This window comes from Camellia sinensis, chromosome 7 (genome assembly GCF_055761805.1).
Source record: "Camellia sinensis isolate YWXY chromosome 7, ASM5576180v1, whole genome shotgun sequence".
Lineage (NCBI taxonomy): Eukaryota > Viridiplantae > Streptophyta > Magnoliopsida > Ericales > Theaceae > Camellia > Camellia sinensis.
Window position 1 is genome coordinate 101711564 of NC_138967.1, and position 24701 is coordinate 101736264.

Below are 24701 nucleotides of genomic sequence, written 5' to 3' on the forward strand. Positions count from 1 at the left end.
TGCAGAGCAGGACAAATGAAGTGCAACAGTTAAACTCCCAGCTGGCTCTGCTCCAACGCATGTATAAGGATGCGCGAGCAGAGATAAGCGTGCTAAAGACGGAAAACAAGGAGCTGAAGCGGAAGGCCACCGTGATGTTCCGTTTTGGAGGTCCACCATATGCTGCAGTGGAGGAGTATGGGGGAGTGAACGTGCTCGGTGGACAAGGAAACACGGAGGCAACACCGGCAAGGGCCGTCCAAGACGGAGGCAAGAAGAAGAGACCGGCGGAATAGGCGAGAAGAAAAATCCCACTGTTCCGATTTGTGTTGGTTGTGTTTTGTTTTGTTTTGTGTTTTTTTATTTTTATTTTATTTTTTTTTTTATGGTGTACAATGCTGATCGGGGTTGATCCCCGGCATGAAGAAGCCATAAGTGGACTTGCGATCAGTGACATCACCAGCCCAATCAGAATCCGTATAAGCCACCTAGTCTAAAGAGGAAGTAGAAGACATCAATAAGCCCTGAAATATAGTACCCTAGAGATAACGAAGAATCCGAACCAAAGCAACCCAATGTGTAGAACGAGGAGCAGAAACGAACTGACTAACCACATGAACAACATAGGCAAGATCAGGGCGAGTAATTATCATATAGATTAAGCAACCCACGAGTCTCAATGAATGACAGTGTTTACGCTTAACACGGCTATTTTAGGCAGGTATATCAGTACAAGAAGTTTGGTGAATGGTGCCCAAATTAGCCAGGTACTCACATAACTCAATTTTAAAATATTCCCCACCTAAGTCAAACTATAACAATTTAATAGTATACCCAAACTATGTAGTGATCATAGACTGATATGTACTATATATTTGGTAGAAGTCAGATTTATGAGTCATATGATAAACCCTAGTATAGCGGGTGCAATCATCAACAAAAGACACATAGTATGTAGAACCCCTTTTAGTGAGAACAGGAGAGGGTCTACAAACATCAATATGCACAAGAGAAAATGGGGAAAAAGAAATAGAAGTACTTTTATGAAATGGTAAAGTTGGCATTTTGGCAATTTTACACTCCTGAAATTCATCAATTTGACTAGGAGAAACTTTACCTAACAATCTTGACTAAATTAAAGGCTGCAAGCGGTCAACAGACAAATAATCTAGGCGAGAATGCCATAAGTAAAATTGACTTGACTGAGAATCTAATTGAAACAAAAAAAATACAACTAGAGAGGTGAATAGAGGGAGGTGCAAGCTTTCTATCACTTAGAGATCTCCAACTTTACGGCCAGTCCCAATCTACTTCTTGGACACCTGATCCTGCACACAACAGATATAAGAGGAAAAGATAACATCAAAACCAGAAGCATCAAGTTGACTGATAGATAATAAACTGACAGATAGCTGAGGAACAAAAAGAACAGAGGGAATAGTAACAGTAAACATAGCAGAGGGTAAGACAGACCTAATAGATAGAATGGACATACTAGACCCATTAGCAGTATTAATAGTAATTGGAATGAGAGGGAATACAATTTTGAAGTAAGGAAAGGTGAGGAGTCATGTGATGAGAGGCACTAGAATAAAAAATCTAGACAGAAGAAGGGATACTTGAAGAGGACCCAAGCAAACCTGAATGAAGAGAGGTAAAAGCGGAGGCAGATGAGGATGGCTGAGAGATGGACAAGTTATGCTGAAGTTGAGCAATCTGAGTACTTAAGGAAGCCAAGTTAGGATCTGGAGATGGAGCAGATATAGTATAAGCGGCAAGAGGCCGTAAAGTACTTGGAGTAGGACTGCGGAATTGTGTCTGAGGTGAATAAGAAGATGGAGTAGGCTGACGTCCCTTCTTGGGACAGTTGTACTTCCAATGACCTTTCTAGTGGCAGAAAGTACACTCATCTGGACCTAATGGCCCCTTCTTAGGCTTTACAGTGGCCTGAAGCTAATGAGGAGGTGGGGTCGATAACAAAGAAGGCTTAGCAGGAGCCTAGACGACAGAGGGAGGCAAAGTTTGACTGGCCGTCTTAAGATGGGTTTCCTTGGAGAGGAGCTCACGAACAATAGCATCCACAGAGGGAAGAGGAGACCGGTGAAGGATGCCACCACAGATAGCCTCATACTGAGGGGAGAGAGCCGTTAAGAACTGCACAAAACGACCCTGCTCTCGGAACTCAACATAAGCGGCTAGTACCTTGAGGCTAGGTAGTTCCATAAGAGCCAACTAATCCCAGAGACGTGTCATCTCAATATAGAAATCCTGAATAGTCTTATCCCGTTGACGAGCACTCTAAATAGCTATATCGCTTGGCAAAGTTGGACTGTTGATAAACATCCAGTAAATAATCTCACACCTTCTTGGCAGTACTGTATTTAGAAAACATTAGTCCAATACGGTCATCGACAGAAATGAAACCAGGTCAGAACTTGGGCATTATCACAATCTCAAGTATCACAGGAAGTCAGATATCCTTCCTTCTTCGGGTCTAATGGACGAGGAACAGAACCAGAAACATAACCCCATTTTTTTTTACCAAGAAGAAAATTCTTCATAACATTGGCCCAATAGGCGTAATTGCCACCAGTGAGTTTGCATTTGATGGCTTGGATTTTGGTGTCCAACATTGTAATAAAACAAAGTTTATAAAATTTAGGGGCTAAAGTGTAATAACTAAGAACTGGAGAGCCAAGTTGAAATACATCACTAACTCAGAGAACCAGAGAGACGGTCGCATATTAGAGAACTAGAGATGGGGTTTCGAACTAGAGATGTGAGTGAGAGCAGATGGGTCACAAACCAGATGGAGTCGTGAGACACAGGCAACGTCATGATTTCGACGAGCAAACCGTGATTCCGATGGTCACCAAAGACCTCAAATCAAACGCGAACCAATCAGAGAGAGCGAACAGATCAATCGCAAATCAGAACCAGCAAGTGAGAGTGACCTCGAGAAGTTGAACTAGAGAGGGAGAAGGGCTTCACGAAGGCAAAGAACTTCGATCGTCGAATGAAAGGAAAACGACTAAAGATGGCTGCTAGGGTCTCGAATCCTTCAGATTAGGGTTTTGAACCAAGCTCTAATACCATATAAGATTTCTGAATGACTTCTGTATATTCAAATTGTGTATAATTCAAGGAGTACAACTGATATATATAGCAATCCTAGACTTAATCTAAAATAGGAAATAAAAATAAACCTAATATTCACGCAATCAATCTAATATACTTACATAATTAATAATTAACATAATATTCTCACAGTATCATGCTGCCACCACCTCACCTCTTCACTGTAGCAGACAACCACCATGATCCATGATGATAGTCTTATAGTTTTATCACCCATGGATCATAAAGTAGAAACATAAAGGAAATTTGCATCAGTAATCTCAATGAATGGTGACCCAAACCTCATGAACTAATCTCCATCCCCCTTTTGTGACATCTATTCTCTTTCATTCTCTCTCTCACATTTCCATTTCTTGCCAATTAGTATATTTGCTAAATATGTAAAGTTACATATTAACAAGTTTCAGAGTGTTCATGTTAATCCTTGGTATTCAATTAGGAAAAAAAGAGGGGGTAAATTTTTTGCGGTTTTGAAGTTTCACAATTGACTTTTGTGAGATCGTTGTAATGATCGTAATTTATGATGTGGTTGGCAATGATGGTTCTTGTCACGGTTGTTAAGAGTTAGATACAGAAAAAATGGATTGATCTACTTTGAGAGAGAAAGAGAGTAAAAGAGGATAAGAACATAATGATGCGAAGAACTCTTGCACCATATTTCATGAATGGACAATCTGAAAGGCCTACCATTCGTATAGAGATAAACGTGGTTTCACACCTTAACCCAAAATGGCTAGGGAGAGTGGTAGTTGAATCAATTGTTACAATGAACAGTGTTGGTGGTGGTAATTCATATATAATATATAGTTAAAGCAATGGAGAAAGAAAGAGAGGGGAGATTAATCAAAGAGAATCATTACTCATTAGAGAAAGTCATAAAGAGAGACAACTAGGTCTCTACGAATATGAACTAAAGGCATGTTTGGCCAATGACTTTGAATGAGTTAAAACAACGTCAGAATTGTCAGAATTTAGTTTATATGGTTTTTGTTTTAAAGCATCTATTGTGGCCTGTCTCTTTTGAAGAGTATTTCATAATTGCTTCCATAGTTTATCTACCAAGTATAAATCCAAATTGAATCTTCGACATTGTTTGCAATACTTAAGCTAATATTCTCTCCCACAAATAATGGGGATTGGCACCGAGGAATGTGCTTGATGTACACAATTTGGTTTGATTTGGTTTTCTGAATTTGTTTTCTTATTTGAACAAAAAAAAAAAAAAAAAAACCTAATTTGGTGAGGGAAAAAAAAGAAAAAAGAAAAAATACGCATCATTTTCATATATATATTTTTTCTTTTTGGGGGGTAGAAATAATTTTTTAAAATTTGAAAATATCCTTTTGGTATTTATTTCGTCAAACTAGTCTTTAGTTTTTTCAAAAAAATATGAACAAATGGATTTTGAAAATGGAACCAAACAAATATATAAAAATTTAAAAAAAGAAAAAAAGAAAAAAAAAATAGTGAAGGGGGATCAACCCACGTATACCTATGGTGTAGAGAAGAAACAAAAACTAAGTTCCACCTACAAAACTCATATTAGGGATTTTGGTTTCTTGATAGTGATTTTGCTTGGGTTCAATCTTGCAATCTTGGAGTTATATTTGTGAGACAAAATGCATTTTGAGACTATTGTTGAGTACGGAGATTTAAAATTTGTGCTTAGGATGTCGTTAATCTTATTGAAACACCCTAAAAATATGGAAACTCGGACTACTCATTCCACATCCCAATCACATACATTATTCAATGGACAAGCGGAAGCGTAAATAAAATCCCATACATTTGATAATGATAATGTTTTACAATATTACCAAAACCATAACACAAGATGATACATTCACTGATTCTAAAACCTGAATCTATAGCACGTGTTCGATGAAAGCTAACATCTAAACTATTACAGTTTCATGCCTTTTTGGCTGCAAGTTTCCAAGGTTATACTTGGGTACACCAAAAGTGGGTCTTAAGCCTAATACACATTAGCCCAAAGCTTACACAAAATAAAACACACACACACACAAAAAAAAAAACAAAAAAAAAAAAAAAAACAAACAAACAAACAAGCGTTTAGCTCTAACTTCCTCCCATCAGCACCTGAAATGTTTTTCGACGTAGGGTGAGCCAAATACCAGTAGAGACAAGTTTAATGACATATATGATGTTTAACAAAGCCATATGGTGAATGCATATGAAATGCCGTTACAAATCATGCGTTTTCCTCTTTTTTAAAACAATGCAATGCCAGAGTTGAAATCACAATTTATATCTTTCCTTTGAGAAAGAAACATAGGCAGTAAATACTGTTAGAATTTATCATAAACCTACCACCACTACCACCTCACCTACTCCACTAAACCTAACCTACTACACCACTACCACCTCACCTACTCCACTAAACCTAACCCACTACACCACTATCACCATCCACTACACACCATCCACTACACCTACATCTATATAAGGAACCATTTGTAATAGACAAAACACATCAAACAATATCAATCAATAATACATAAATTCTTACATGGTATCAGAGCAGGTTTAGAATCTAATATTTTCGCTTCTCCGGCGGGCGGCAACCTCGCCTTGGCCGCCCGCCGGACCTCAACCTAGTCCGCTAGAATTGTCTACTACATACCTACCTCCTCATCATATCTTCATAACATCTCATTCTCTCTCGGCATCATAGTAGCCGTGATACTGCTCATACTTCTGGACAGCGGAGAGAACGTCGTCTTTCTCGATCTTTCCGCCGACGCCGGTGGCGAGATCCAAGGCTCCGGCTTTCGACATCACTCTCCCCAAATAGTCCATAGCAGCTTCTTCACTCAAACCCATCTCTCTTTTCTCCTCAAAACCGTATGTGTCTGTGCATGGTGTGTGGGCTGCTGCTGTGTATGTGTTGTGGCTGTGTGTGAATGGTGTGTGTCTGCTGTGTATCTAGTGTGTGATAGCCGTGTGTGCTGTGAGAAGATGAAGTTGGTGGTGTGTGTGTGTATAAACTGCTGTGTGTTGTGAACCAACCCGAGAGAGAGAAGTTGGGTGGGTTTCTCTTCTCTAAACCATGCTCCACAGGCTGTTAAAGCTCCACTCACTGCCCTTTTTTACTATTCTTCTTTTATTTCTTTATTTTTCTTTACATCACTTTACACCCACTCTCTCTCCTCACTTTGCATCCACCGCCCACATTTTTTTTTTATTTATTATTATTATAAAGCTTATTGGTGCACTCCTTGTTCCCCACTTTTGTTATTTTATATATATATATATATATCTCTTTTTATTATATTATATTAAAAAAAAAAAAAAAAAAAAAAAAAAATCATCATCTCTCCTCCGTTTGCTTTCAAACTCCATTATATTTAAACCACTTTCCTTATTTTCCCCATCTTTCATTTTTGATTTCAATTATATTTTTATTATTTCTTTCTTTATTTTTCTTTCACATTATTTTTCATCTTTTTTCCAATTCCATTCATACCATATAGCTTTGCACACCAAACCATATTTTATTCATGTCGGGGCTCACCCCGATCACCATTTTACACCAAAAAAAAAAAACATAAAACAAAAAAAAAAAAACATAAAAAAAAAAAAAAAAAATATATATATATATATACATAAAAAAAAACACAACAACGGCTTTGTTTTCTTTTCTGCAAACGGCCACACACCGACATCCCTTCTCTACTCTGCCGCCGGTCTTTTCTTCTTGCCTCCGTCCTGGGCGGCCCTTGCCGGTGTTGCCTCCGTGTTTCCCACTCCACTGGGCATGATCACTACTCCCTGCTCCTCCACTGCAGCATATGGTGGACCTCCAAATCGGAACATCACGGTGGCCTTCCGCTTCAGCTCCTTATTTTCTGCTTTCAGCACACTTATCTCTGCTCGCGCATCCTTATACATGCGTTGGAGCAGAGCCAGTTGGGCGTTTAAATGCTGCACCTCATTTGTCCTACTCTGCAGCCGGTTCGACAAATTTGTGACCGCCGTCATGCTTTCCATACATGCCTTCAAAGTATACTGATTGGCCTCTACATCCGACTGCACTGCCATTCTTTGCTCCACAGACCGCATCGGAAAGTTCAACGGAGCAAACTCCGGGGCGCTTGGTTGAGGTTCCAGTGCCACCGCACCCGTTATCTCTCTTGTTGACTCATTGAGGTCGGGAAAGAGAGTGAGTAGACCTCGGGATGAGGATGCCGTATTCTGGGTAGCTGAACGGGAAGAAGAGGCCATTGTTCAGATGTTTCAGAGAAGGGTTGGATACAAAGTCTTTACCGAGTGTTTCAGAATGACAATGTTCAGAGGTTTCTCTCAGTTTTTCTGTCTCAGCTTCTGCCTCAGCCTCAGCCTCAGCCTCCGTCTTATAGCCGAGGTAGCCACGCGCATCGCGCGCCTCTTACCACCAGCCGACAAACGGGCGCGCCAACCAAGGCACACACGTGCCTCGCCATCATGTCCGGCACATCTTTTTATGACTTGGGCTCGCCTTTTGATGGCACGCCTTTTTATGGATTGGGCACGCCTTTTGATGGCACGCCTTTTGAAAGATTGGGCACACCTTTTGAGGGTGCGACTTTTTAAGGGTCCGACAAGACTCTGTAAACTGTCCCGACATTGATTCCGGTTAGCTCCTTTATGGGTCCGACAAGACTCTGTAAACTGTCCCGACATTGATTCCGGTTAGTTCCTTTATGGGTCCGACAAGACTCTGTAAACTGTCCCGACATAGATTCCGGTTAGTTTCTACAAGGGTCCGACAAGACTCTGTAAACTGTCCCGACATAGATTCCGGTTAGTTTCTACAAGGGTCCGACAAGACTCTGTAAACTGTCCCGACATTGATTCCGGTTAGTTTCTACAAGGGTCCAGCAAGACTCCGTAAACTGTCACAACAACTGTCACAACATTGTCTGCTACAACGGTCCGACATGACCCCATAAACTGTCTTCTACAACGGTCCGACATGACCTCATAAACTGTCTTCTACAACGGTCCGACATGACCCCATAAACTGTCTTCTACATCGGTCTGACACCACCATACAGTGTCCTCTACAACGTTATGACACCACCATTCAGTGTCTTCACCAACGGTCTGACACGACCATACAGTGTCTCCTATCCTTTTTTATTTTTATGTATTTTCTTGTTTTGTTCCTCTCTTCAAACTCAAGTTGGTTAGTTTCTATCATCCTTGAGTTTGCGGGGGGCTGTTAGAATTTATCATAAACCTACCACCACTACCACCTCACCTACTCCACTAAACCTAACCCACTACACCACTACCACCTCACCTACTCCACTAAACCTAACCCACTACACCACTATCACCATCCACTACACACCATCCACTACACCTACATCTATATAAGGAACCATTTGTAATAGACAGAACACATCAAACAATATCAATCAATAATACATACTCCACTAAACCTAACCCACTACACCACTACCACCTCACCTACTCCACTAAACCTAACCCACTACACCACTATCACCATCCACTACACACCATCCACTACACCTACATCTATATAAGGAACCATTTGTAATAGACAGAACACATCAAACAATATCAATCAATAATACATAAATTCTTACAAATACACACTGGTAATCTCTAGGTACATGTCTGTAAGTAAGCTATAAAAGCACTACCAAAGCCACTTTACCGGCAACTAACCGGAAAGAAGGCATTTTAACCACGGGGATTTCTATACTTTCACCACAGACACACATGCCAACTTAATAAACCACAACCACACCCCCTAACCAAATTCAGTATGATATTCATCCATTTTTCTCAAAACAATACTTTTCAAATGTGTAAGTATGAAACAATTGATTAAATGGAATGCATGAGTGAATTGGTTTTAGTTAATCTAACTCTCATGCAATTTCTATAAGAAGTCAATGCTATTAACCGATAGCCAGAACAGTTATCTCTATTCAATATATTCCAATAATGGACAATATATATATATATATAAAGAGCATTACTAAAGATTTCAAACAACATCAACACAAAGTATCTTGCCTCAACATCTCCCAAAATCTCATTTATTTCCATAAAATGCAAATTCATGAGTTCACAATAAATTCACAGCACAATTTACTTCTTAACCTTGTGCAACTCCTAGGGTTTTGATAAATAAAATTGAGGTTTCTCATTTTTAAGCCCATGTCTTCAAGTTTCCAATACCCACCATCATCATCAACTAAATAAAGATTTAGGAACAACTTTGAGAAAACACTCTCTTTTATGCATTAAAGTACATATAAATCAAACCCTAATCTCACAAAGTGTTAAATTTACAAGATAACACATAACAAAGCTAAATAACATGCAAATCATTAAAGAAATCCCTACCTCAAAGCAAGAGGGAGAAAAGAGTAACACCCAAAAAATCAACGGCAACAGAAACTTGAATTTTTCATATTAAAACGACGCGCTTCACGCACCCTACCTTTTCAACTCAAGCACTAGGGGTAGGAAATGGATAGAACTAGATGAAAACCAAGGTTTTACAGCTTAGTGACTCAAAAATGGAGCAAAGAGATGTAAGAGGAAGATAGGAATCAAAAAGTAGATATTTCTAGCTTTTGGGTTCTATTTATAGACAGATGCATCGCGGCCACAAAGAACACACCGCGGGCGCGAAACTCATAATTGTGGGCGCGATCCCAAAGTCGCGGCCTACCCTTGCGGCCCCTCGTAGGCCATGTAATTTTTACCATGTATGTAACGCCGCGAAATAATCCAACATAAATCTAATACATCAACCCACGTCCACTAAACAACAATGACAATACTCCAATCATTACATCATCAACCAACAAGATTTATACAAAAGTTCCACATGCGAATTATACTCTATAGCATGTAGAGCATCATGTTCCAAAAAAAATAAAATGCCCTCGTGGGCTTACAATTTCCAAGGCTTAAGCCCGGTTACATAAAAATGGCCTCTTGGACCCATACATGAATAGCCTTTGGCTAGTAATTAAATCATAACAAAACAGAGTTATTACTCTTCACAACATCTCCACGCCCTCAACTTGACGGGATCACTACATCTTTTCCTGCACCAAAATCCCATAGGGGTGAGCACAAAGCCCAGTAGAGAATCCTTACAAAGTATATACAGTTATGCACAATTTTCAATGTTAAATGCAAATGCCATGCAATGCTATTTTTAAGAGAATTTCATCACATGCTCTTCTTGAAAGTCATCATGTTCAATAACAATTGAAATCTCAACAATTTCCGAAACTTCCAATTTTAATCAATAGGGACGGTAAATACGACTCAGGTAATCCCTAGGTTAGTGTCTGCAAGTAGGCTCAACAAGCATTACCAATAACCCCACTTTACTGGTTGCTAATCGGAATGGAAGTGGTACCTCCTCCGCATGTGTTTTCGGTCTTTCACCCTGGACATTCAGGCCAACTTATCAATTCATTTACACCTCCTAACTAGACTTACCTACGTATTTACCCCATAAACATTTCAATAGTTCTCATTTAAATATTCTTTTCTCAATGTAAGCGTTTCAAAACTCAATTCAAGATGCATAATAATCATAATAAATTGAATGAGTTTATAATGCAATAATTAATGTCTCATAACATTTCTCCATTTCTTTTCCTCCCTCCAATGTCATTTCACAAAATAACCATATGCCATCAACACATAGCAACAATTTCTCATCATGCACCATTCTTAGCATTTTAGTCTCTTCAAGACTTTATGTAATTTGTCGAACGTCAATTTCCAAGATTACAATTCTCATAATCTATAATACTCAACAACTTGTCATCTCACAACTATACACGCTCATGCATTCAACAATAACTTTAAAATAAATTCTCAATCCTCATACATCAAAAGATTGCCATTTTTGCAAAACATAATATGAAATCTACACTCATTCATTCATTTAACACAAGAAAATAAGGAAAACCCATAGGTTTTTCCCACATATTCCAAAATCCCCAAATTTCTAGGGTTCTTCATCAAAACCAAAACATCTCCCCATTTTCCTTGGTGAAATCTCTTCAAAATCATCTTTCTCAAATTATTGAAAATGAAATCCTCAAGGATCAAAAGGTTCAGATTTAAAACCCACTTTTAAAATCTCTACATTTTTTGGCCATAAAATCAAGAGAGAAAAAATGACTTCAAGAAAACCCTTAAAACACATCATCATTGCAAAACATATATATATAACTCAAAAAAATCCCTAGCTCAAGGTTTGATGAGGAAAAGCAGACGAAATCCCAGAAATCAAGGATGCCCAAACTCAATCTCCATCGTGCACAATGTAGCTCTTAAGGAGCTCTTCCACTTTGATGAAAGGATTTGGGTTGGGATGCACTAGATCCAAAGAAATCAAGAACCCTAGGTGTTTTGGTGTATGAAATGTAGAGAGAAGGGAGAGGAGATGATTTTTAGAGAGAGAGAAATGAGCCAAAAGTGATACAAACACAGCCCTAAAAGAGAAAAAAAAGCAGAGATTCGGACTGCCCGCACCCCGCACGTTCGGCACGTGCCCCCGCACGTGTGGAGCCTCCTTCCCGCACGTGCAGCCTTCATCCCTGCACGTGCGGCCATCCCCTCCCGCACCTTGCCCGCACCTACATATATTGCAGTGTGCTGCCCCAAACATCCCCTGAATTCTGCATGTGCGGCCCAAGGCCCCTGCACGTGCGGCTCAGCCATCCAGCCTAGAAAATTTTCCAGCTCAAAATTCAAGCCCTCCGGATTCAACTTCGCACCTTCCGGAATAGACAAAAGCAGAACTTTGGAAAAACTCACCAACGCAACAAGCCCCAACAATTAACAAGGTTCCAAGCCAACCCGACACCCCGACAAGATAACCCAAGGTTAAATTAAGGAACACGAAACTAGTGCCACAACTGGTCATCACAATGTAAAGGACCTAAAGGTGTTTTGGTCACGGGCTACATCGCGGGTGCGATTGGCCAATTGCAGGTGCGATCACACGGATCATGGCCTCCTTCGCGGGCCATGCAATTCTCTTAGGCCTATAGACCTGAAGGCCCTATCTAGTCGCGGCCCATCGCGGGTGTGACCTAGCAACCTCGTGGGCACGATAGGAATGGTTGCAGGCGCGACCTTACAAACAGAAGAAAAATTTGCCAAAGGTACTACGTATGAAGTAAAGTCCCCTATGACAATTAAGTAACTCAAAGATGCCAACACCAACAGATGCAAAACCCAAAACCAAGGAGTATAAAAGGACACCCGGGCCGCTATACTTACCTTCCCGTTTGCTTGGCTACATACTTCTAAACAATATAGGTTCAACTTTGATTGCATACTCTTCCTTTTGAGAAATGTTCTTTAAGTTTTCTGCTTCTCTTTCTCCCCCCGAATTATTTAATTTATATCACCGGCATGGTTTGTTATGAAATCTGTCACATTTTATTGGTTTAATAATGACATGCTTAGTCTTGGTGCGTAAGTATTGCAACCTGTTTATTTTTTAATACTTTGTCCTGGAATTGAGGTACCATTTGTTGAAACCAACTATTTCTTGTCTTGCAGAATTCAGGTTTCTGAAAAGATTGATACTTGTCCATGGGCGGTACTCGTACAATCGTACAGCATTTATGTCCCAATATTCGTTTTATAAATCCCTACTGATATGTTTCATTCAAATCTTGTGAGTTATCATGGAATATGTTCTGCTTGTTATGCTTTCTCTCCATTCTGGTTGTTTTCCTTAAAAAGTTGCAATATTCTATATGCACTGCAACTTTGATTATTAAAATTTTCTGACGTACTAACACTAGACCACATTCAGTTTCTCTTTTATTTCAGGTGTCTCTGGTACCAGTCTTCTCGATGCTGTCAGTTTGATGGCTTATAATGTGTTCTACACTAGTATCCCTGTTTTAGTCAGTCTCGTGGACAAAGATCTTAGTGAAGGAACTGTGATGCAGCACCCACAGATTTTAAATTACTGCCAAGCAGGGAGGTTAGGATTTTTCTGCACTTTGTTCACATAATTCTTTTTCTTGCATGATTATAACGAAAGAGATCATATAATTTGATTTCACTTATAGGAAATATTGCATTTCTTGGAACTTGGGAACTGGGTTCTTGCTGTCTGTTGCTCAGATTCTTGCTGTTGTCGTTAAACTAAATTTGGATCAATCTTGAAACAGGCTTCTTAATCCTCGCACATTTGCTGGATGGTTTGGGCGGTCTCTGTTCCATGTGAGTACTGTTCATTTCTTCCTATTTCATCAATCTATTTCTATTGCTGTGTGAATTTCCATTTTGAAGTTAAAAACATGTTAAACTGATTGAAACTCATCAAAATCAATCATTTTTTGTAATACGCATGTTATATCTTAAGTTCTGATAAATCTCAAGCTTCCATAATAGGGTTGGATTCCTGGAATAGGTGATGTTTTATTGAAATCTTAGTTGCTCGAGGTGGGGATGGGGGTACATAGAAGAGTCTAAGGTTGAGAGTACCGGTGGAAGTGTTTACCTATTTACATATAAAATATTATGTTGTAAGTCTATTTTTTTTGGTGCATAGTTGTAATGTATATATTAAATATGAATAAATAACAGAGTTTGGTGTCAAGTGCACATTCTTTTTGTCTAATATCAATAAATATTTGTTAATACGAATTAAAAGAATAAGTTTGAGTTATTTTTTTCTATATAATCTGATGGTTGTTGTAGATTTTCTTTTGCTTGGTAGGTTTTCTTTTGTTTCTTTGGGATTCATATGTTTGATAGGTTCCATCCCAATGAGGAAGGTAGTTCTTTCTTGATGGGAACACAACTTTAACTTGATTCTTGCTCTGCAATGTGGAATTGCAATTCTGGAGTGGATTCATCACCTTCAAGGTTCCTGCATCTAAGGTCGAATTTGCCTCAAGTTGTCATGTGCCACTTGCATGCGACTTCTTCAGTATATTAGGACACCCTAATATCATAATCATGTAAGAACAAACACAAAGAAGACTGTCACAGATGCCCAAAATGAAGCAAGTAATAGATAGATACCAGTGTTCTGAGTTGCTTTGTAAACATTTTCTGTTTAATAATTGCTTGTTTGATTGATGTTTTAACCTTTTATGACAATGTGCATTCTACTATAAATTTGTTTATTCTCCTGGTGGACCTTAACTAATTATACTATTGTCATTCTACCTCTTTCGCATGTTTTTTACTGTACTGCTCTATGCATTTTTTTCCTAGTTTGTCCCTCAAACAATTGAATTTCCCATTTCCCCTGTATATTTCCATTTTCAATCAGTTCGTCCAAATCTATATTACGGTTTTACATTTACATTCAATCTTTCTTACCTTACTGTTTTTTTTTTTTTTTTTTTTTTTTTTTTGACAAGTAAAATTCATTCCAATCCAAAAAACACCCCTAAGGGAATGCAACTTGTACATAAGACATATACAAAGAAAATCACGTAAACCTCCTGTAAAAATCTATAGGGATGTACAATTCCCCTAAAAAGTCAACAAAATCATGTATAGGAAAAGGAAACCTCTCCTTCAACCAAAAGAGAGGGATAATAAGAAGGTACCTTTCAAGCACACTATTTCGCACAACTATCAAAACATCTTTGATTTGTCTCATGCCATAAGCACCAAAAGATACACAAAGGAGTCGACGTCCACGCCTTTCTAAAGGGGCTTTTAGGACACCCTCTATTCCAAGATGCAAGCAAGTCTTGCATCAAACAAGGCATCAACCATTCTACACAAACATCGAAAGTGCCAACAATGAAAAAGAGGGTGATTAATACTATCCCCCTCCTTGCATATGGATCACCAATCCGACAAAAACTTACCCTTACATCTCAATTATTAGTCGTCAAAATAGTTTTTCGTGCAGCCGTCCAAGTAAAGAAGGATACCTTGAGCTGAACTTTTGGGCACCAAATTCCTCTCGAAGGGAAGTCAAATTCACCACCCCCTAAAAGCAACTTGTAAAAGGAAGACACCGAAAAAATGGCATTAATGGAACCCCTCCACACCAAGGTGCCTTCCAACAACCCATAAAAGCCGGTAGATGTCAGATAGCTTGATATACATTGTTTGATATTCTATCCCCGTTAGTTTCTTCCTCACCTTCTGTTTGGTTCTATGTTTGTCTCTCCACGTGCAAGGCGGCGTTGCATGTGAGGAAGGGTGTTAAATAGCTTGATATACATTATTGGCCCCATTTCCTTATAGCTACGGCTTTTGAAAAAATTGGTAACTTAACAGTAGAGACTCAACGTCCCAATCCTTAAAAGGCCTTTGGAATGCAGAGCTTCGTGCACCTGCCCCAAAAGAGGACTACCAATATTGCCATCAAGCCCTCTAAATTTGTTAACCATAGCATAAAGATCTGGGAAGACCTGCCTTAGATCTCTACCCACTCTACGGATCATGCCAAAAGTGAACCCTATTACCGCCACACACTTTATGTTGGAGATAAGATCATATTGTCAAAGATATCCAAAGATATAGAAGATATTAGAATATATGGAGATCCCATGATTTGTGCTTATTATGATTTTTTATATCTTTGATTTATTTCAATTCCTTAATTGAAGTGATTTGATTGTAACTCTTACTCTATATATATGGTGTATCATGTAAACAAAAGTATCAAGTTGAGTGAATGAAAGATGTAGCCCTTTATGGCTTTGTGTGTGTGGATGTAGGCCAATATTGGCTGAACCACGTTAAACCTTTTGTGTTCTTGCTTTTCTCTTTTCTGTCTCTTCTCTATTATCTCTCTATATTCAACCTTATTGCCTTACTACAAAATTCAACTCTTTAAAGCCAGTGCAGAAAAGATTCATCCCAAACTCTCACAATGCTCTTCCAAATCCCCACTTCATTAGTCTCATGAACATGGGCCGTGGACCAATCTCCCTAATCATGTCCATATTTTCCATCGAAACCATTCACCATGAAGTCTCTCTCCCAAGCAAAGTGCCATAACCATTTCCTAAGCAAAGCCTTATAAAAAACATCCGGCTTTTACATGCTCAGACCCCCTTTTCCGTAGCAAGCACACCTCCTTCCAATCAACCAAGTGATATTTCTCATCAACTTCTCCAACTTCTAGGCAACTGAGGCTAGGGATAGTACAGATGGAAATGAAATAGGTAGGCAAGTTAGTCACGGTGGTCTTGATCAAAGTAAACCTCCCTCCTGTTGAGAAATATTGCTTTTTCCACGAAGCTAATCTCTTCTCAAATTTTTCCACCCATTGAGTCCCACATGGCTCTGTTTTTGTAAGGCGACCTCAAAGGAAGGCCCAAGTATGTAGCTAGCAGAAGTCCCACCTTGCAACCTAGATTAGCAGCCAAAAGCTTCACATCCCCCACCTTCCCCACTGGGATGATCTCACTTTTTGCTAGATTAATCCTCAAAACTGAAACTACCTTGAAACAAAGCAACACACCCTGCAAAATCTTCAGCTCTGTCTCATTTGCCCTGCAGTTATTTCATCATGCTGTTCTCCCATCTATCTATGTCCTTTCTAGTGTAGCTTTGAGGGAAAAGAAATAAGGTGGTTTTATTGTGGAAAATGTTGAGGGGACGTATTCTTAGATATGTAATGCTAGGTGTTTGAATTAAGTTACTGTCGTTAGTTGATGACCTAGACTTATAGGTTTTGGGATGAACCATACCAATTTAGAATATACCAGAAGACTTTAGTGAAATTAGGATTTGAAACGAAATAGTTAAATCGATAGTAATTCTCAATAGTAACTTATTATTATTATTATTATTATTATTTTTTACCTTAAGTGGCAAATTGGGTCGCGTGTGTCCATACAGGAGGTTCATTTGGCCCTCCCAAACACAACCCCTTTATTGACAAGGTTGAAATGCTAAAACAAACACAACGTGGTTATTATACTCGTTATAGGACAAGGGTTGTGTAATTGTAGCCAGGCTATGGTGGGTTTTATAAAGGTTGACATTAAACACCAGCCACCTGACAACAATAAGAATAATATGACTGAAGCATAAGCCCATCAATATGAAAGAGACTTAATCCCATGGTAAATTGTATAATAAAATGAAAAAATATGAAGAAACTTGGATATCAGTATTGGAACTTGAGGATAAAAACAGTTTGATGTGGCACAAAGAAGGGGGGAAAACAAAGAATGAGAGAAAACAGGGAACCAATCCCAATCAATATCTCAATAATCAACACTCAAAATCATAGTCTAGTAACTAGTTTGATAAAACCATTACATAAGGGGACTATTTATTATAGGCATCCTAGAAAATTCTGGTAAAAGCTTTACTAAAAATAAAACACTACAATAATTAAATACTAATAAAATTACAAAACATAATAAAATTCCATAAATATAAAACAATGCCAAAATAAATCTTTAAATTTTTATCCAACTCCTTTTGTCTTTCACATCTCAGTTCCATGCTTGAACTTCTCCCATAAAAAATGAGTTGAAGTAAGCTCACTTAAAATCAAATGGGTACAAAAATTGGGAAGAAAAACCGTAAATCTAATTAAGGACAAAGCAACCAACCTGAGAGCCAATCAAATGAATTTCATTAATCGTTACAGAGGGTGCAAAGCTCAAGCAAGAAGATTAAGGAAAAAAGTGCATTCCAAATGAAGAAGAAAATGAAATCAAATATAATATTATTAAGAGTAAATTACATTGAGCTCCCCTGAGGTTTTTGACTACTCCATTAAAACTTCTGTGGTTCTAGAAATTACGTCACTTTTCTAAAGTTTCTAGCTGCATTACAATTTACGCCCTCCATTACTGAAGTGGGTCAACCAACAAATTGTGTTATATGTCAGAAATTAAAATTTTGAAAATACCAACTTTAACCATCACATCAACATTTTTGTAGAAAACACCATCTTTCTCTTCCTCTCTCCACACCAATACTAATTCAACACCGCCATTGATCCTGACTCCTGTTGGAATTAGGAAATAGCGATATTATAATAATGGTAGTGTTGGAATTAGGAAATAGTGATATTGTAATTATGGTAGTGTGTATAAATCTGTGATTGTGTTAATCACAGATTTAATACCATTTTTATCTTCGTTTCCTATTTTGTAATATTGTTTCATGATAAATACAAGGCCCTACCTCATTATAGGTAAGCCAAAACAATTCTTTTCATCTTTTTTGGTATCAGAGCCAAAACACAGAAACCCTAGACCACCCCCTCCTCCCTGTTGGCCCCTGTTCTTCACTACCCAGTAGTTTCTTCATCTTCTTTCTTCTTCCTCCAGCAACCAATGGACCTCCTCTCCCCTCTAGACCACCTGACAGCCTAACCCACCCTCATATACCCCTTGGCAGGACTGTATTACACCTGTTGAAGGCCTTGCTGCTACTAACTAGGTCTCATCCTGGCCTCGAGTACTTCGATCAGGTCTCCCCCTAGCTTAGATTAGTTTGACACCCTCTTTAGGGTGGTCTGAACCCTTTTTCTCCTTTTTACAGGGTGTACTACTAATGCTTTAAGCACTTTTCTAGACCTATTTTTTTCTTTTTTTTCTTTGTGGGCTACCATGTTTATTCAGTAGCATTTAGCGGTTGTGTTTTTTCCGGCTTTTCTGGTTGTTTACTCGGACTGTGTTGTTGTATTGCTGTCTATTTCAGCCCTCATCTCCCCATGGATAACTCATCTTCTACCATTCCTACTGAGGTATCTACTGTGGTCTCCACCAAACCTATGCCTATTCCAAGTACTGATTTTTCTCTTTCCCATCACACTCCTATTCTTCGTATTACAAGTGTGGTGTTGAATGAGAAAAAATTTTGCTGCTTGGAGCCGTTACCTTAAACTCTACCTTTGGGGAAAGGAAAAGGCCAATTGGCTTTTATCTATGAAGCACAGGTACTCCAAAAATAGTGCCGTACACGTACCAGGTACTTACCGGGTGCAGGTACGCGTACCGGTACGGCTGCACGCGTGCTGGGTACGGCAAAAACCAGTCTGGTACGTCTGCCTCAGTTGGGTACAGCTTGGGTACGGCATGGGTACGCCTTCGGTACGTTTTGGGTACATCGGGGGCAGAAATCAAATTTTCTGAAGAATTGAGGGGGTACCGGAGCAATATTAAAAAAAAAAAAAATTTAAAAAAAAGAAAAAATGTATATATGAATTTCATCACTTTTGCCCTAATCTCATCAGTTGAGCAACACAGAGGCGACTTCGACCCAGCTTCGACCCTCGTCTTCGACTTCGACCTCGACCCACGGCATCGGGTACGACTTCTTCGCCTTCTTCTTCGCTATTTCATCACCCTCGTCTTCTTCTTCATCTCATTTTTTTTTTTTGGCAGAGATCAGCAAGCATCTATCATCTATTTTCGTCTCCTGCAGATCAGCCATACCTAGTAACCAAGCAACTGGTCAGAATCTCTTCATCTTTATTTTTTTTTGTTTTTTTTTCTTGTTTCTTGTTTCTTCTTCAGAGAGGTATAATCTGATGTTGTCATGTTGATGTAGAACCAAAAAAAAATTAGAGAAGTATAGAACCAAGTTATTCAATCATATTTAGAACAAAAAAAAAAAGATCAGAATGTTAATCATGAAGTTTAGGTTCATAAATATTAGATCAGAATGTTAATAAAAATTAGATCAAAAAATTAGAAATATTTAGGTTCATAAAAATTAGAAAAATTAGATCAGCAGTTTAGGTTCATAAATTAGATCAAAAAATTAAAAAATTAAAAATTAGATCAGAATGTTAAAATTAAAAATTAGAATGTTGAGGACTGAATTGGTGTTGGTTATGTTGAATTGAAATATATTAATATTTATCTTTTAGTTTTATAGTTCTCTTTTTAGATTTGATATTTAATTTCAATTTGTAGATTGGATCTTTTAACCATAATTATAAAAATAAAAAATAAAAAAAAAAATATCGGCGTACCGCAGCCGTACCCGTACCCTACTTTTTTGGGGTTTTGCCGTACTGGCGTACCCGTACTCGTACTCGTACCGTACTCGTAGCAGCACCCGTGCTTCTTAGGCTTTTATCTACTATTACCTCACCAACTACGACATAACCTACACATGCTCAGTGAGATATCGATAACTGCACTATATTGGGAATGTTCAATTTCATGGAAGATCGACTTTATGACATGTTCCTTTATTGCGATACAGTTTCGAGTTTGTGGCAGGCATTGTCACAGATGTACACTCATGCTCACAATGATGCACGTATCTTCGAGCTTTACCAGGATATGGCCCGGGCCTCTCAGTCCTCTCTTGGCTTTTCTGTAGCTGAATTCTTTGGATATCTTCAACTTATTTGGGAGGAACTTGCTCAATATGAGCCTTTGACTGACCTTCCACCAGAAGCCGCCTCCCTTGTGTCCAAGAGGCTTGCCCGACAGCACCCTTATCAATTTCTCATGGGTTTAAGCTCTGAATTTGAATCTCTTCGAATTCAGATTCTCAACACATCACCTATGCCATCTCTTTTTGAGGATTTTGCCACTATTGACAATGATGAGCGTCGCGGACGATTGGTTCAGCCTAGTGTTCCTTCAGTACCTCAAGTTTTAGCAGATCAGATGGCTCTTGCTGCGAGTTTTGGTTCTTGGAGTTCCACCGGTTCTGTTACTTGTCATCATTATGGTGTGGCTAGACATGTCAAAGCCTGTTGCTTCAAACTTCATCCTAAGTTGAGGCAACGCCTTTCCCGTCCTCGTGGTCCTGCTACACATGGTTTTGGCTCTGCTCGCACTACTGTTTTGGTGGAAGTTACTCTTGTTTCTAAGCCTCCTAATGTCCCTAATCTACAATAGTTACAGACTCAGATTGGTCAACTTTGGGCGCAACTTGGGTCTCTCACCATTGGTTCTCTTGGTCCATCATCCTCTACTGCCACCCTTATTGCAGGTACTTCTACTGCTTTTCATGTTCGGTTTGCTAGTCCTTTATATATTATGGATTCTGGGACTAATGATCATATGACTGGTGAGTTTTATTTTCTTTCCTCTCTTACACCCACCATTGCTGCCCAATCTATGTGTCTTGCTGATGGTTCTTGCTCTTCTGTCCAACATAAGGGTGTTGTGTCTTTATCTCCTGATATCACTTTATCTTGTGTGCTGCATGTTCCCAAGTTTTCTTATAATCTCTTATCTGTTAGTCGTCTTGCTAAAACCTTTAATTGTGCTGTCATCTTCTTACCTCCATTGTGTCTTTTACAGGACCTGATTTCGAAGAGGATTTTTGACAGAGGATATGAGTGTGATGGGCTATACGACTTTGGGAATCCACCGGACCAACCTTCTTCGCCTTTAGCTAGTTTTCAGGCGTCTGTTTTGCCTGCTTCTATATCTTGTGTTTTTTTCTATTCAAACTTTAGAATTATGGCATGCCCATATGAGTCATGTTAACTTTCAATATTTATGTCGACTTTTTCCATTATTAAATAAAGCTTGCAAGGATTCTAAATGTCATTGTGTTATGTTAAAATTGATGTATTTATTATTGATTGATTGTTTGATGTGTATATTACAATTACAAGGATTCCTATTATATAGGAGTGTGTTTGGGAGTAGGTGGAGAGTAGGTGAAGTGGAGGTGGTAGTGGTGTAGTGGGTTAGGTTTAGTGGAGTAGGTGAGGTGGTAGTGGTGGTAGGTTTATGGTAAATTCTAACAGCCCCCCGCAAACTCAAGGAGGATAGAAACTAACCAACTTGAGTTTGAAGAGAGGAACAAAACAAGAAAATACATAAAAATAAAAAAGGATAGGAGACACTGTATGGTCATGTCAGACCGTTGGTGAAGACACTGGATGGTGGTGTCAGACCGTTGTAGAGGACACTGTATGGGGGTGTCATAACGTTGTAGAGGACACTGTATGGGGGTGTCATAACGTTGTAGAGGACACTGTATGGTGGTGTCATAACGGTGTAGAGGACACTGGATGGCGGTGTCAGACCGATGTAGAAGACAGTTTATGGGGTCATGTCGGACCGTTGTAGAAGACAGTTTATGGGGTCATGTCGGACCGTTGTAGAAGACAGTTTATGGGGTCATGTCGGACCGTTGTAGAAGACAGTTTATGGGGTCATGTCGGACCGTTGTAGAAGACAGTTTACGGAGTCTTGCTGGACCCTTGTAGAAACTAACCGGAATTAATGTCGGGACAGTTTACAGAGTCTTGTCGGACCCTTACAAAATACACGGTATGATGGTGTATATAGGCTGCCCAAATATATATATATATGGATATATATAGTGAGCCCTCAAAAGTCGTGCCCTCAAAAGGTGTGCCCAATCTGTCAAAAGGCGTGCCATCAAAAGGCGTGCCCGATGCATCAAAAGGCGTGCCAGATATGATGGCGAGGCACGTGAGTGCCTTGGCTGGCGTGCCCGTTTGTCTGGCGTCAAGAGGCGCGCGATACGCGTGGCTGCCTCGCTATTTAACCAAGGTTGATGCTGAGGCTGAGGCAGACAAGTCTGAAAATCCTCTGAAAAAACTCTTCCTTTGCTGAGAGAGAAACTCTGTAATACTCTGTAACCAACCCGTCTCTGAAACACTCAGCAACATGGCCTCTTCGTCCCGTCCAGCTACCCAGAACATGGCCTCCTCTTCCCGTGGTCTGCTCACGCTCTTTCCAGAACTGAACGAGCCCACAAGAGAAATAACTGGTGCGGTGGCCAGTGAACCTCAACCAAACACCTCTGGTTTTGCTCCGTTGAACTTTCCGATGCGGTCGGTGGAGCAAAAAATGGCGGTGCAAACTGATATTGAGGCCAATCAGTATACTCTGAAGTCATGTGTGGAAACCATGACTGCGGTCACAAACTTGTCGCACCGGCTGCAGAGCAGGACAAATGAGGTGCAACAGTTAAACTCCCAGCTGGCTCTGCTCCAACGCATGTATAAGGATGCGCGAGCAGAGATAAGTGTGCTAAAGGCAGAAAACAAGGAGCTGAAGCGGAAGGCCACCGTGATGTTCCGATTTGGAGGGCCGGCATATGCTGCAGTGGAGGAGTATGGGGGAGTGAACGTGCTCGGTGGACTAGGAAGCACGGAGACCGGACTGGCACGGGACACCCAAGACAAAAGTAAGAAGAAGAGACCTGCAGTAGAATAGAGAAGGGAAAAGAAAAATCCCACTGTGGGTGTGGTTGTTTTGTTTGTGGTTTTTTTTTTTTTTTTTTTTTTTTTTGTAAAATGGTGATCGGGGTGAGGCCCGATATGAATAAAATGAGTGTGGTGTGCAGTTCGTTTTCTTCTATTTTGTTTTTGTTTTTGTTTTTGTTTTTGTTTTTTTTTTTTTGTGTTGTTTTTTTTTTTTTTTTTTTTTTTGTTGTTGCAAAGAAAGAATAAGGAAAAAAGGTTTGTGGCCCACGGTTTGAAAAACCTGTAATGGTTTTTTTTTTGTTTTGTTTTTTTGTTTTGTTTTTTTTGTTTTTTTGTTTTTTTGTTTTTTTTTTTTTGTGTGAAAAAGGGAACACAAAAAAAAAAAGAGAAGATAAATAAATAAAAATTCGATTGTGTGGTGAGGGAGGTGCAAAAGGTGATGAAAAGAAATAAATAAATAAAGAGTGTGATGATGGATATGGGTATAGATGTAATAAAGGAATGAAAAGAAAGAAATAAAGAAAGAAAGAAAAGAAGAAAAGAAAATGGGATGGGCAAAAGTAGACAGAGAGTCTGTGTAATATTGTATAATAAATAGATATAGATATATAGATATAAATTAAAAATAAAAGAAAGTTGAGTGGGTGGATTAAAAAAAGAATAGTGGGTTTGAAAGTAAAAAAATAAAAAAAAGGAAAGAAAGGGAAGCATGTGATGAAAGAAAAAGGAGCTGTGGGTGTGAAAAAAGGAAAGGGAGAGAGAGGAATGGCGATGCAAGTTTGGCAGACTCTTCGCAAAAAAACAACATGTGCTCTCGTGGGTGGGAAACCCAAAAGAAAAGAAAAAAAAAGAGTTGCCTGATCTCTCTCTCTCTCTGGTTCTCTCTCTTTTGGGTTCTTCTCTTTTTAGTTGGTGGGGTTGCTGCGGAAAGATCCCAAAGCTTTAATGGCAGCAGCGCTCAAGAGGTACTGATGGTATGCTGCAGCTGCCATGGCACTTGCTTGCTTGGTCTGATCAAATGTACCCTCAAGTTCAATGTTGCTAAGATTTGCATCTGATTCATGGTCTCGAATAGATAGCTTCACCCCTGTTTGGCGACAGATCTGCTTGGAGTTCACACCACCCTTTCCTATGATTGCTCCAGCAAGAGAAGCATCTACACTAATTTTGGCAGTGGCTGAGTCACCAAAGCCAGTGACAGGAGCTGGTGCAGGTGGCTCTATCCGGCCTGGAAAACGGCTTAGAATAGCTCCGATGGCACGAGAATCATCCTGTGATGGAGCAACAGGCTTGCCAAGTTCCCACTCACCATGGGCAAAATGGCATTTGTCACCAAACTTGCAACCTTCGGCAGTACTATATTAAAAACTGTTTGTTGTGTGATACATGGGTCTTGATTGCAGAAATGTAATGGAGCCACACCCAGTACTTGGGTATCTGA

The 24701-nt window shown here is 39.3% G+C and overlaps 1 protein-coding gene across 13 annotated transcripts in view; it reads left to right on the forward strand.

The window, feature by feature from the left end:
• LOC114307350 (phospholipid-transporting ATPase 2) overlaps positions 1-24701 on the forward strand; it is a 145406-nt gene that overhangs the window by 109623 nt on the left and 11082 nt on the right. For 5 of the 13 annotated variants that reach the window (XM_082878891.1, XM_082878894.1, XM_082878892.1 and 2 more), the window contains 3 exons: positions 12703-12820; positions 12962-13135; positions 13326-13377. In XM_082878891.1, the coding sequence (XP_082735017.1) occupies positions 12703-12820; positions 12962-13135; positions 13326-13377 (344 nt within the window). Of the gene's footprint in view, positions 1-12702; positions 12821-12961; positions 13136-13223; positions 13378-18801; positions 18885-19336; positions 19411-19487; positions 19557-21371; positions 21674-24701 lie in introns of those variants that run through there. The other 8 variants (XM_082878896.1, XM_082878895.1, XM_082878897.1 and 5 more) reach the window with 7 other exon arrangements.